The 14,080-nt window shown below is 47.2% G+C and overlaps 2 protein-coding genes across 6 annotated transcripts in view; one reads left to right on the forward strand and one right to left on the reverse strand.

Moving 5' to 3' along the window:
* Positions 1-11,559, forward strand: part of LOC137427070 (Y+L amino acid transporter 2-like) — a 29,489-nt gene extending 17,930 nt beyond the window's left edge. For 2 of the 3 annotated variants that reach the window (XM_068116206.2, XM_068116207.2), the window contains 4 exons: positions 1,815-1,911; positions 2,096-2,242; positions 6,155-6,335; positions 9,275-11,559. In XM_068116206.2, the coding sequence (XP_067972307.2) occupies positions 1,815-1,911; positions 2,096-2,242; positions 6,155-6,335; positions 9,275-9,330 (481 nt within the window). In that variant the 3' untranslated portion in view covers positions 9,331-11,559. The remainder of the gene's footprint in view (positions 1-1,814; positions 1,912-2,095; positions 2,243-6,154; positions 6,336-9,274) is intronic. The other variant, XR_013623572.1, reaches the window with a different exon arrangement.
* A 1,084-nt stretch (positions 11,560-12,643) lies between these two features.
* The window catches only part of LOC137427069 (uncharacterized), a 31,785-nt gene continuing 30,348 nt past the window's right edge, over positions 12,644-14,080 (reverse strand). For all 3 annotated transcript variants that reach the window (XM_078778711.1, XM_078778712.1, XM_078778713.1), the window contains one exon: positions 12,644-13,322. In XM_078778711.1, coding sequence (XP_078634837.1) covers positions 12,924-13,322 — 399 coding nt within the window. In that variant the 3' untranslated portion in view covers positions 12,644-12,923. The remainder of the gene's footprint in view (positions 13,323-14,080) is intronic.

Genomic DNA, 14,080 nt, shown 5'->3' on the forward strand with positions numbered 1-14,080 from the left:
AGCAAAGGTGTGCTAACTGCCAGGGAAAGAGAAGGTGTGTTAACTGCCAAGGAAAGCAAAGGTGTGCTAACTGCCATGGAAAGAGAAGGTGTGCTAATTGCCATGGAAAGCAAAGGTGTGCTAACTGCCATGAAAAGCAAAGGTGTGCTAACTGCCATGGAAAGCAAAGGTGTGCTAACTGCCATGGAAAGCAAAGGTGTGCTAACTGCCATGGAAAGCAAAGGTGTGCTAACTGCCAGGGAAAGAGAAGGTGTGTTAACTGCCAAGGAAAGCAAAGGTGTGCTAACTGCCATGGAAAGAGAAGGTGTGCTAACTGCCATGGAAAGCAAAGGTGTGCTAACTGCCATGGAAAGCAAAGGTGTGCTAACTGCCATGGAAAGCAAAGGTGTGCTGACTGCCATGGAAAGAGAAGGTGTGCTAACTGCCATGGAAAGAAAAGGTGTGCTAACTGCCATGGAAAGCAAAGGTGTGCTAACTGCCATGGAAAGCAAAGGTGTGTTAACTGCCATGGAAAGCAAAGGTGTGCTAACTGCCATGGAAAGCAAAGGTGTGTTAACTGCCATGGAAAGCAAAGGGGTGCTAACTGCCATGGAAAGAAAAGGTGTGCTAACTGCCATGGAAAGCAAAGGTGTGCTAACTGCCATGGAAAGCAAAGGTGTGCTAACTGCCATGGAAAGCAAAGGTGTGCTTACTGCCATGGAAAGCAAAGGTGTGTTAACTGCCATGGATAGCGAAGGTGTGCTAACTGCCATGGAAAGAAAAGGTGTGCTAACTGCCATGGAAAGCAAAGGTGTGCTAACTGCCATGGAAAGAAAAGGTGTGCTAACTGCCATGGAAAGAAAAGGTGTGCTAACTGCCATGAAAAGCAAAGGTGTGCTAACTGCCATGGAAAGCAAAGGTGTGTTAACTGCCATGGAAGGCAAAGGTGTGTTAACTGCCATGGAAAGCAAAGGTGTGCTAACTGCCATGGAAAGCAAAGGTGTGCTAACTCCCATGGAAAGCAAAGGTGTGCTAACTGCCATGGAAAGCAAAGGTGTGCTAACTGCCATGGAAAGCAAAGGTGTGCTAACTGCCATGGAAAGCAAAGGTGTGCTAACTGCCATGGAAAGCAAAGGTGTGCTAACTGCCATGGAAAGCAAAGGTGTGCTAACTGCCATGGAAAGCAAATGTGTGCTAACTGCCATGGAAAGCAAAGGTGTGCTAACTGCCATGGAAAGAAAAGGTGTGTTAACTGCCATGGAAAGCAAAGGTGTGCTAACTGCCATGGAAAGCAAAGGTGTGCTAACTGCCATGGAAAGCAAAGGTGTGCTAACTGCCATGGAAAGCAAAGGTGTGCTAACTGCCATGGAAAGCAAAGGTGTGCTAACTGCCATGGAAAGAAAAGGTGTGCTAACTGCCATGGAAAGAAAAGGTGTGCTAACTGCCATGGAAAGAAAAGGTGTGCTAACTGCCATGGAAAGAAAAGGTGTGCTAACTGCCATGGAAAGCAAAGGTGTGTTAACTGCCATGGATAGCGAAGGTGTGCTAACTGCCATGGAAAGAAAAGGGGTGCTAACTGCCATGGAAAGCAAAGGTGTCCTCAGCACCATCGGGAAGAAAGCAAGGCTGTCGTTTCAGCCATTAATCTTTCATCAGAGGGTCTCCTTGATTAGTCCGCACTGACTCTCCTCACCTGCCCACCACCAAACACCCATCAGACTCGCACCTTCGCAAGCACTGAGTTACTAATACACATTTCAAAGAGTTGGAATAATCTCCTAATGAGGGTTTTGGCTAGGATTTTGATTTGAATGGGGCCTCTTCATGTTTTCCAGGCTGTTTGTGAACGGATCCATCGAAGGTGACCTACCAGATGTGTTCTCCATGTTGCACATCACGTGGCTCACCCCGGTGCCTGCCCTCCTCCTCAATGTAAGTGAAGGGACATTTCCTCACTATTTCACCGGCAAGATGTCTGGCTGGAGAGGGCAAAAGCTCAAAACACTCAATCACTTCCTGCATGATGCCACTGAGCATCCATAACAATGTTACCACATTGCTTTTCAGGTAACAAGAAACCCCAGCTAACCATGGGCCTGGTGTTTCGTGTTTGCAGTGCGTCATCACTCTCGTGTACTTCTTTGCCGACATTGTGTCACTCATCTATTACATCGTCTTCACCTACTGTCTCTTTATGGTGCTGGCATGCGTCGGACTCTTGTATTTACGGTGGGCGAAGCTGGTGGTACATTGGCTGTTCGAGGTACCGTCTGAGGGTGGTGACGTATTGGGTTACGTTTAGTTTTTTTTGTATACATTGTTGAGGCCCGTGCAAGAGGTAATACTTGAACACTGAACGTATCGGTATGCAACAGGACAAAAGGAACAGCAGAGAGAGGGAACACAAACAGCAGAGGTGAACTCATCAGCAAATAGGTAAAGGGGATGTTCCAGAGAGTCAGAGAGATCATTGATGAAGATCAGGAATAAGACTGGGCCCAGAACACTACCTTGGGGTACTCCAGCCTTGACAGGGAGAGGAGATGAAAGGATTCCGTTGAGAGCCACACGTTGGCTACGAGACCATGTGTGGATTTGGCCTTGGATGCCATAGGCAGACGACAGTTTGGAGAGCTACACTGTAGGGATGGAGTTGGGTGGGAGGGAAGGTGGAGGTGGAGTGGGTGGGGTTAGTGGGAGGGAAGGTGGGAGGGAAGATGGAGTGGGTGGGTGGGAGGGAAGATGGAGTGGGTGGGTGGGAGGGAAGGTGGAGGTGAAGTGGGTGGAGTTGGGTGGGAGGGAAGGTGGAGGTGGAGTGGGTGGGGTTAGTGGGAGGAAAGGTGGGAGGGAAGATGTAGTGGGTGGGTGGGAGGGAAGGTGGAGGTGAAGTGGGTGGGAGGGAATGTGGGCGGGGTTGGGTGGGAGGGAAGGTGGAGGTGAAGTGGGTTGAGTTGGGTGGGAGGAAAGGTGGAGGTGGAGTCGGTGGGGTTAGTGGGAGGGAAGGTGGGAGGGAAGATGTAGTGGGTGGGTTGGAGGGAAGGTGGAGGTGAAGTGGGTGGAGTTGGGTGAGAGGGAAGGTGGAGGCGGAGTGGGTGGGAGGAAAATTAGAGGTGGATTGTATAGAGTTGGGTAGGAGGGAAGGTGGAGGTGGAGTGGGTGGGGTTAGTGGGAGGGAAGGTGGGAGGGAAGATGTAGTGGGTGGGTGGGAGGGAAGGTGGAGGTGAAGTGGGTGGGGTTAGTGGGAGGGAAGGTGGGAGGGAAGGTGGAGTGGGTGGGTGGGAGGGAAGGTGGAGTGGGTGGGTGGGGTTAGTGGGAGGGAAGGTGGGACGGAAGGTGGAGGTGGAGTGGGTGGGGTTAGTGGGAGGGAAGGTGGAGTGGGTGGGTTGGAGGGAAGGTGGAGGTGAAGTGGGTGGAGTTGGGTGGGAGGGAAGGTGGAGGTGGAGTGGGTGGGAGGAAAGTTAGAGGTGGAATGGATGGAGTTGGGTAGGAGGGAAGGTGGAGGTGGAGTGGGTGGAGTTGGGTGAGAGGGAAGGTGGAGGTGGAGTGGGTGGGAGGAAAGTTAGAGGTGGAATGGATGGAGTTGGGTGGGAGGGAAGGTGTAGGTGGAGTGGGTGGGGTTAGTGGGAGGGAAGGTGGAGTGGGTGGGTGGGAGGGAAGGTGGAGGTGAAGTGGGTGGGTGGGAGGGAATATGGGTGGGGTTGGGTGGGAGGGAAGGTGGAGGTGAAGTGGGTGGGGTTAGTGGGAGGGAAGGTGGGAGGGAAGGTGGAGTGGGTGGGTGGGAGGGAAGGTGGAGTGGGTGGGTGGGGTTAGTGGGAGGGAAGGTGGGACGGAAGGTGGAGTTGGAGTGGGTGGGGTTAGTGGGAGGGAAGGTGGAGTGGGTGGGTGAGAGGGAAGGTGGAGGTGAAGTGGGTGGGAGGGAAGGTGGGTGGGGCTGGGTGGGAGGGAACGTGGAGGTGAAGTGGTTGGGAGGAAAATTAGAGGTGGAGTGGATGGAGTTGGGTAGGAGGGAAGGTGGAGGTGGAGTGGATGGAGTTGGATGAGAGGGAAGGTGGAGGTGGAGAGGGTGGAGTTGGGTGGGAGGGAAGGTGGAGGTGGAGAGGTGGGATGCCACAGCACTGTATCAAAAGCATGCCATATGTCCGGAGAGACGACCCTGATCTCATGTCTGACATTGAGGGCCTCCATTTATTGTTGGGTGAGTAGAAACAGCATGTCCAAGAGATGAGGTTGTTGGAATGATTTGGTGTGACACCAAATTGGTGATCTGAGATGAGGTTGTTGGAGAAAAGGAAGGTTTTCATATGAACTTTGAAGATGGATTCCACGACCTTGCTGATGATTCGGAAGTAAGCTGATAAGTTTGTAGTTGAGGGCTCTGTTTTTCAACCTTTTTATGCAGTGCAGTAATGTTAGCGGATTTTCAAGGAGATGGAAGATGGCCAAGCACAAATTATAGGGTGAAAAGTTGAGAGAGAGGATGGGAAAGAGCGGCAAAGCAGTATTTTAGGACACGTGAGCTGATGCCATCCGGTCCAGTAGCAGAGGCAGAGCCGAGGGTTGAAAGACCCTTCTCAACCTTCTTAGGTGCAAAAGATACCGAGTCCAGGAACAGTTGGGTATGACAGCGAAGGATGGGTACCGAGAGTGAGGGGATGGGGACACGAGATTTGTACGCAAACACAGAATTGAGGCATTCGGCCTTCTCACGAGTGGAGTCGGCTGTGGTGCCATTTGAAGAGACAGAAGGGATGGAAAGGGGAGCATACTCCAGAGACGGACTTAACAAGGCACCACCATGTTTTAGAGGAGGGAGACAAGTTTGAAAGTTCAATTTTCAGGTTGGACAGATGTTGTTTTCTGGCTCTCCAGAGAGTGGACAAACTTCTTGTGGACTTTTTGGAATGCATTGAAATGGCCTTCGGTGAGATTTGCCTTCCAGAAAGAGAAGGCAAGTTGTTTCAGAGCAACTGCATCACCCCAGGATGCAGTGCACCACCAGGCAGAAGAAGGGTAGGATAATGGAAAACGAGATGGGATGAATCTGTGCAGAAGAGAGACAGCAGATTTCTGTGGAAGAATTCCCAGGCTGAGTTAACACCAGGGGCAGGTGGTAAGGGAGACCTGTCCTAATGAGAGATGGGTGAACCGCCAGACTCACAAATGCCAAATTTAGTGAAATGCCAAAGCTTTTGACTGTGCTCCAGTATTTCGGGAAGGACATCTGTGTGACTGCTCCATTGCACGTATTCAGGCTTTGACTGTCATACATGTACAGGGTGGGCCAAAAGTCCGTTTTGGTCAAATTACCGGTACCATGTTTATTTTCAGCAATGTAAACCAGCTGAGAAAATACTCGAAACTCCCAAAATGCCTAGCTCAATAAGATGGACAACTGAATTCGGTCTTTCCACAGGGACAACCAATGGAGATGCGGCATCTCCCATCGCTCCATCTTTCTCAGAATGTGCACCATTTATTTTAAAAAAAATTTGTATGCAAGATCGAGGCTCGTGGAAGAGCAAATATCAATCACAAAAAAAAAACCGACACACAAAACATACAATAAAGGGAGCGGGAGATAAGATGGGAAGAGAGAGGGAAGCACACAAGTACAACAGCAGAGAACAGGGACATCAGGAGATCTGTGGGAGGGAGAGGGCTTGGGGGGAGAAGGCATGGGAAGGCGGGGGGTGGGGGGCGGGGTGGGAGAGGTGTAAAACACATGAACACTGCTAGAACTTCCAGGAAAGAAATAAGTCGGGATTTCAAAAAAAAGTGGATCTGGGGTGAATTAACGGGGGTAGAAGAGATCAAGGGTTTGCATCGGGGAAGATAAGCGATGGTGGTGAACAGCTGTTTTAAAGACCTGGAGGGAGGAGTGGGATTGAAGAGAGTGAGGGAGTTTGTTCCAGAGGTGGGAGCAAAGAGGAATGAAGGAGTGAAGGTGAGCAGAGATATGTCCTAAAATGCAGGATATGTCCTAAAATGCAGAGATATGTCCTAAAATATGCAAAGAACAGCATTCGCAAAATGTTTCACTGATTGGCCAAGTTATCGTAGTGTTACAGCACTTAGCAATAATGTCTTGAATTGGTTACCTCATTTCTTGAATTCCTTAAAAATCACCCAAGTCCTTCATTTAATTGCCAACTAAAAAGTTCCTTGCCTGTTGCAGTTGCCCCCGACAGTGCCAGCATTGTGTTTGATCCCCTCCATCCTGCTGGCCATCCTCCAACTTCGCTACACCTGGACTACCTCCCTGGCTAGTGCGGTTCTATTCCTCGCTGGCTTAGCAGTGTACTACCTGGCTCGCGTCAGATCTGGACAAACACCTGCGACCATATTGTCTCTTTTTGGTAAGACAAACGAAAATAAACAAATGCACTTAACAAGGAGCTAAAAGGATAAATATATAATTTTATTTGCCTTTGGAAAGATACAGACTTGGCATTTAATATGGAATTTTTTTTTTACTTGACTTGGGTTTACTTTCTTAACTCAGTATATCAATCTGGTGAGTTTCTTTTACACTTTGGTGATTTATTTGTTAAAAGAACCATGCCACTGATTGTCTGTCGCAGCAAGAAGTCAACAACAGGATTATATCACAGGTGGCGTGGCAAAATGTACGGACAGGTGCATTTGACGATTGGCTTCACAGTCAGGTATACAAGGGTTGTTGCGTTCTGTATTAGTGGAAAACAACTGCTGCACGTCTCCAAAAGTTATTGCCGCTTCCTCTGGAGATGGTCCGTCAACTCGACAATGCTGTTTGTCATGGAGTGGTGGCTTTACGAAATTACGGCATGAAAGAGCGTGCTATTGCTCGGCAGTATGGCATCACTCAAGGTCAGGTGTCAAAGATCCTGAAACGAAATGCTCAGAGGGGTGTCCCTACTCCAATACCGAGGCCAGGACGTCCCTGCAGAACCACAAGGAGGGATGATCGCCAGCTGCACCGGTTAGTCCGCAATAGCCGTACAAAGTCAGCTAATCGGCTTAGGGCTGAGTGGCAGCAACTGACAAATGTGCCTGTATCCAGAAGGCTAGTCAACCAACGACTGGTTCAAGCAGGCTATCGTGCCAGGCGTCCCCTGAGCAAGCCACGCCAGACCAGACAACACCGCCAGCGCCGATTGCAGTGGGCCAGAGAGCACCGTCAATGATTCCAGGACACTGGAATCACGTGATCTTCAGTGACGAGTCTAGATTTCTGGTCTATCATCAAGATGGCCACATCCGAGTGCGCAGACAAGTGCATGAAGCCTACAACAAAGATTGTATAGTGCCAAGAGTCCAAGCTGGAGGTGGTGGGGTGACTGTTTGGGCTGCTTTTCATGCAGGGGGCAAAACTGACCTGGCTGTTCTGAATGGAAACCTGAACCAGTTCAAGTACAGGGCCATTCTGGAAGAAACATTGCTTCCATTTGCTCGTGCAGCCTTTTGAGGAAACTTTGTCTTCCAAGATGACAATGCACGGCCTCATCGTGCTCGCATGATTCAACACTTTCTTGCTGACCGTGGTGTAGAGCATATGGAGTGGCCTGCCATGTCCCCGGATATGAATCCGATAGAGAACTTGTGGGCAGAATTAACGCGTCAAATCGACCACTTGGACCAGCAGCCGACCTCTGTGCGTGAATTGCAGCAGACTATTGTCACTGCATGGCAAGCGATTCCTGTCCAAACCTTAGCAAATCTCGTGAACAGCATGCCTCAACGTGTACGTGCTCTCCTGAATGCTCGTGGGGTTACACAAAGTACTGAACTGTAATTTTACTGTCCGTAATCCCAGTCGTAATTTAACTTTTGTTTTTGTTAAAAAAATTTTTGGCTAATGTGCAAAATAAAGAGATACTTCTGGAAAACGTACAGAAGTTTAACACAGTACTGTCCATGAATTGAGTTCGATATCAGTTTACATCACTTTCAAGGATCAATTTATTTGTTTCGAAATGTCAAATGTGGTTTTTGTTTCTTTTAAAGGTCACATTAACAAAATCTAGAATAATTTCAACATAATTCCAATGAACTTTTGGTGCTAAGACATCTTGAAAAGTAAGTTCACCCCCACAAAAAAAATATTCCATATTAAATGCCAAGTCTGTAGAAACATGAAAAAACAGGTAGGAAATTGATAAAATGAAATTGTTAGAAAATTGATAAAATGTAAAGGAAAATGCTCAAAAATCCGCAAACACATTTCTAATCACCTTCATGACCTTTTGGGGGAATCTACGTAATAGCAACACAAAATGGTAGGATATTTGACTCCATCCCAGCCCTCCTCCACTTCCAACCCAAACATTCTTCTTGCTTGTCCTCCTCTCCCTCCTCTTCACATTAAACTTCCATTCCCGCCTTACTCTTCCCCGATACACTTCGTTTCTTTCACATTCCATTTGTCTTTTCATTCCTCCAACCTGTATGTGTTTAGATTTGTTCTTAATATTCCAGAGGATTCCGTGGAATCTCCTATTTTCCTGCCAAACAGTGCTTCATACTGCCTTTCCTTTCTCTTCCCTATCACCAAGTCCTTGAACCATCTTGTTTGCTTTTCGCTGACCTTTGTTTATTACTCCGGTTATATATTTCCTACAACATCAACATAAAAACCACATGCATTCAACTCAGCCCTGACCCATTGAACTCAGCCTTGACCCATTGAACTCTGCCATGAGCCTTTGAACTCAGCCTTGACCCATTGAACTCGGTGCTGACCCATCTAACTCTGCCACGACCCTTTGAACTCGGCTCTGACCCATTTAACTCAGCCTTGACCCATTGAACTCGGTGCTGACCCATTGAACTCGGCCCTGACCCATTGAACTCAGCCCTGACCCATTGAACTCAGCCCTGACCCATTGAACTCAGCCCTGACCCATTGAACTCAGCCTTGACCCATTGAACTCGGTGCTGACCCATTTAACTCAGCCTTGACCCATTTAACTCGGTGCTGACCCATTTAACTCGGCCCTGACCCATTGAACTCAGCCTTGACCCATTGAACTCAGCCTTGACCCATTGAATTCAGCCTTGACCCATTGAACTCGGTGCTGACCCATTGAACTCAGCCTTGACCCATTGAACTCAGCCTTGACCCATTGGACTCAGCCTTGACCCATTGAACTCAGCCTTGACCCATTGAACTCAGCCCTGATTGTGGTGATATTCCCTACCAATGCACTTTCCTCGAACGTTTACTTTGTAAGATAACGCAATTGATCACATTTACATTATTTACCATGTTATTGGATTAATCATCCCACTATGCATTTTCTGTGTGTTTTTGCAGATTGTATGACAATGTACTCACAACTGCTGGGAAATTGTTGTGAGATGAAGGTATAATAAATCAGGTTTGTTTGCAAAATGCTACAACTGTTTGCTTATCTTCCACCATTTGGAGAGGTCTCGGGGGGAGAGAGGGATGATTGGCTTGATATTCCAGAGCCAAATTTGATCGCTTCACAGACGTGTGTACTCAAAGAAGATGTGGGTGCATCAGGTGGAAATTCAAACCAGATCGATGTGGGTACATCAGGTGGAAATTCCAACCACCAGATCAATGTGGGTACATCAGGTGGAAATTCAAACCAGATCGATGTGGGTACATCAGGTGGAAATTCCAACCACCAGATCGATGTGGTAGCATCAGGTGGGAATTCAAACCACATCGGTGTGGGTGCATCAGGTGGAAATTCCAACCACCAGATCGATGTGGTAGCATCAGGTGGGAATTCAAACCACATCGGTGTGGGTGCATCAGGTGGAAATTCCAACCACCAGATCGATGTGGTAGCATCAGGTAGGAATTTCAACCAGATCGATATGGATACATCAGATAGGAATTCCAACCAGATCGATGTGGATGCACCAGGTGGGAATTCCATCCAGATCTATGTGGATGCATCAGGTGGGAATTCCATCCAGATAGATGTGGATGCATCAGGTGGGAATTCCATCCAGATCTATGTGGATGCATCAGGTGGGAATTCCATCCAGATCTATGTGGATGCATCAGGTGGGAATTCCATCCAGATAGATGTGGGTACATCAGGGAGGAATTTCAACCAGATCGATGTGGGTACATCAGGGAGGAATTTCAACCAGATCGATGTGGGTACATCAGATAGGAATTCCAACCAGATCGATGTGAATACATCAGGTGGGTATTCAAACTAGATCGATGTGGGAGCATCAGGTAAGAATTTCAACCAGATCAATATGGGTACATCAGATAGGAATTCCAACCAGATCGATGTGAATACATCAGGTGGGTATTCAAACTAGATCGATGTGGGAGCATCAGGTAAGAATTTCAACCAGATAAATATGGGTACATCAGATAGGAATTCCAACCAGATCGATGTGAATACATCAGGTGGGTATTCAAACTAGATCGATGTGGGAGCATCAGGTAAGAATTTCAACCAGATCAATATGGGTACATCAGATAGGAATTCCAACCAGATCGATGTGGGTACATCAGATAGGAATTCCAACCAGATCGATGTGAATACACCAGGTGGGTATTCAAACTAGATCGATGTGGGAGCATGAGGTAAGAATTTCAACCAGATCAATATGGGTACATCAGGTAAGAATTTCATCCAGATAAATGTGGGTACATCAGGGAGGAATTTCATCCAGATAAATGTGGGTACATCAGGGAGGAATTTCATCCAGATAAATGTGGGTACATCAGATAGGAATTCCAACCAGATCGATGTGGGTACATCAGATAGGAATTCCAACCAGATCGATGTGAATACATCAGGTGGGTATTCAAACTAGATCGATGTGGGAGCATGAGGTAAGAATTTCAACCAGATCAATATGGGTACATCAGGTAAGAATTTCATCCAGATAAATGTGGGTACATCAGGGAGGAATTTCATCCAGATAAATGTGGGTACATCAGGGAGGAATTTCATCCAGATAAATGTGGGTACATCAGATAGGAATTCCAACCAGATCGATGTGAATACATCAGGTGGGTATTCAAACTAGATCGATGTGGGTACATCAGGGAGGAATTTCATCCAGATAAATGTGGGTACATCAGGGAGGAATTTCATCCAGATAAATGTGGGTACATCAGGGAGGAATTTCATCCAGATAAATGTGGGTACATCAGGGAGGAATTTCATCCAGATAAATGTGGGTACATTAGGTAGGAATTCAGACAAGATGTTTTTGGATGTTTACGAATGGGGGAATGTCCAGTTAGGGTTGGATAGGGATGGAGGAAAGGGACGAGCTGTGATATGGCACAGTGCGATGGACCGAGAGGCCTTTTCCTTTGCATCACTTGAGGAAACAATTTTGCATTTTTCAAATCCATCTTCTGGGACATTCGTTACAAACAGGACATTCATGACCATTTTCGGTGCAGTGATAGTAATAAAATCTCCACAACAGAGTAATCTAATACATATTTAAAATCGGTGTTTATTGTTTGTGTTAAAAATATATAACAGGTGTGCAAATGAAACAGAGATCCTTCAGTTGTGACGTCATAATGTTTAAAAAAAATAATTCAATAAAACCTTTCAAATAATTTATTGATGCCTTCGTGGAGTTTTAGTGGCACAGTGGTCTTGTAGGATTTCCTGGAGGTACGCGCACTCACCTCTGAGCTATCTAGCTGAGGTTCGAATCTCGACCCAGGTACAAAGCGCCATCCTGGTGTTTCACAGGGCGAGGCATCAATGTGTGCACCTTCGGTCCGGGGGATTTTAAACCAGAGGAACCGACTACCAGATATGGTCTTTGGTGAATGATAAAGATCCCACGATGTCTTTAGTGAAATGTTGGTGAGTTATCTTGAAGAAATTGCAAATTCATGCCCAACGTACACAGGTGGTCTTGTACACAGGTGGACACAGGTGGTCTTGTATTCTTGGATATCCCTGGACACCAGGTAATTGCACCACTTATTATGTCAGTCTGTAGTTGTCTGTGCAGTAGCTCCTCCACTACAGGCAAATTCACGCTTCAGTTACAAAAGGTAACCAAGGTGATGATGATGATGATGATGATGATGATGATGATGATTAATTATTTTTTTTGATCCAAAACTCATTGCTCGTTTTATGATAAGTCAATACTAGTTTTCACAATCACTTGTTTGTGATCATCGCAGGAAGCACACGTAGAATGATTCGCTGCTCAATCTATCCGAAGGAAGTGTTGGCAGATTCTGATTAGATGGCAGCCATGATAGGAGTCATTATAAACAAGAGATGTGTAAATCCCACTTCCCAAGCCTGGCAGTGGATCATCTACATCTCCCAACTCCTCCCACCCAACCCCACCCACTTAACCTCCACATTTCCTCCCACCCACCCACCTCCCCCTCCCCTCCCACCCAACCTCACCCACTCCACCTTCCCTCCCACCCAACTCCACCCACTTCACTTCCACTATCCCTCCCACACCACCTCAGCCCTCCCTCCCACACCACTCCACTCTCCCTCCCACACCACTCCACCCTGCCTCCCACACCACTCCACCCTCCCTCCCACACCACTCCATCTTCCTACCCAACTCCACCCACTGTCCCTCTGGGTTTCACGTTTATCAATTTTATAATGAATATCAGGTAAGAGGACCAAACGACCTATCCTTGTGATTTAAAATAAAGAAATAAATCCTGTCATTGGATTTTTAAAATGTTTATTTTAAACAATTGGTCTCTTTCTTGAATAAGCATTTTTAAAAACCTTTTCTGATCCCAAAAGTCACTTAGAATTTTATCCGTCCAAACATATTGACAACGGAAGTGTCTCACCTGTTGGCTTATTTGTTTTGATTTGCTGTTTATTCTGATATGACTCACACTGAATCGTTTGGTTGACCGTTAGTTTAAACCCCAACTTTGCATTCCCTCAGGACATTGTTCCTCTCTTATTTCTCCCAAAACTCCCAGAGTATAAATGTCAGGGGGTGCAAGGTAGCCAACAGAATCGGTGTGTGCCCTGAGGGCAGCGAGATGCGTACACAGTGCCCTGAGGATACCTGAGCGTCCTAAGCGCCCCCTGTCCAATTGGAGGACTTCTCCAACCAGGGTCTTGCCTCTTACCTCCCAGCCAGGCACGAAACATTGTCAGGTCTTTCGGCCACCCTTGTCCATACTCCGGATATATGCACATCCCGTGGTTCGGTCCACAATGCCCTGGTCTGCTCTGCTGCCCTGAGCGGGGCATCTGCGCCACGTGCTCCGGCCTCGGTACTTTGTGCTCGTGGTCCGTTGGTCTCTTTCGATCCTCCTGCCGGTCTATCTCTTCCACGATGGTTCTCGCATCGAAGTCTTCAGTCCGTGGTCGTTTTCTTCCGGGCTGCTCGAGAACAAGAGACAAACTTTGATGTTTGATTACAATTGATAATTACAATCCAATTTGCAACTTTCAAAATGACATAATCCACCCCAGAATGCTCGGCGTGCATGCACAAAACCTTCAGCAACAGCAGTCATCAGGACAGGGAACTTATATATTGTGTGCGAGATAAGGATCGTTACCTAAAATGGCTCACAAGGGTTCAAAATTCTAAAATAAGTCGAAAATATTCGGAAAAGTACCTGAGAGAAAGCAGTGTGCCTCTGCACAATGAAAGATTTAGAGAACTTTCTGAATAAACTCGCCCAAAAAGCTGATATCTTGCAGCCCGTACTGCAAAAGCCCCATACGATGTGGGCCCGTGCAAGGCCTGTGGACGGCGAGTTCTACCTAACCTCCCCGATCAACCCTGTCAGTGAGTGAACTTTGAACCTTGCGGGATTACCTTGTGTGAACATGGCGGGCTTGGTGATTTATTTATTGGAGTCTTCATTTGGAAAGACGATGCCGTCATTCCCAACATTCAGTTAGACTTCCCAGAGGGAGACACCATGTCTGGTATGGGTGCTTCTTGAATCTGACGGGAAGGGCATATCTAGGACTTGGCAATGCACGGGGTGAATTTAAAATGATGATATTTACTCTTGATCATGTTTGAGATGAGGGGGGATGCGGTTGAGAGTGGGAGGTGTGTGGGCCGTGAGTGCCCTTGTAAATATATATTACGGTTTTTGTTTGGTTCCGGGGTCACGAGCAAT

Source organism: Myxine glutinosa, chromosome 5, assembly GCF_964187855.1.
Source record: "Myxine glutinosa chromosome 5, kmMyxGlut1.1, whole genome shotgun sequence".
Classification (NCBI taxonomy): domain Eukaryota; kingdom Metazoa; phylum Chordata; class Myxini; order Myxiniformes; family Myxinidae; genus Myxine; species Myxine glutinosa.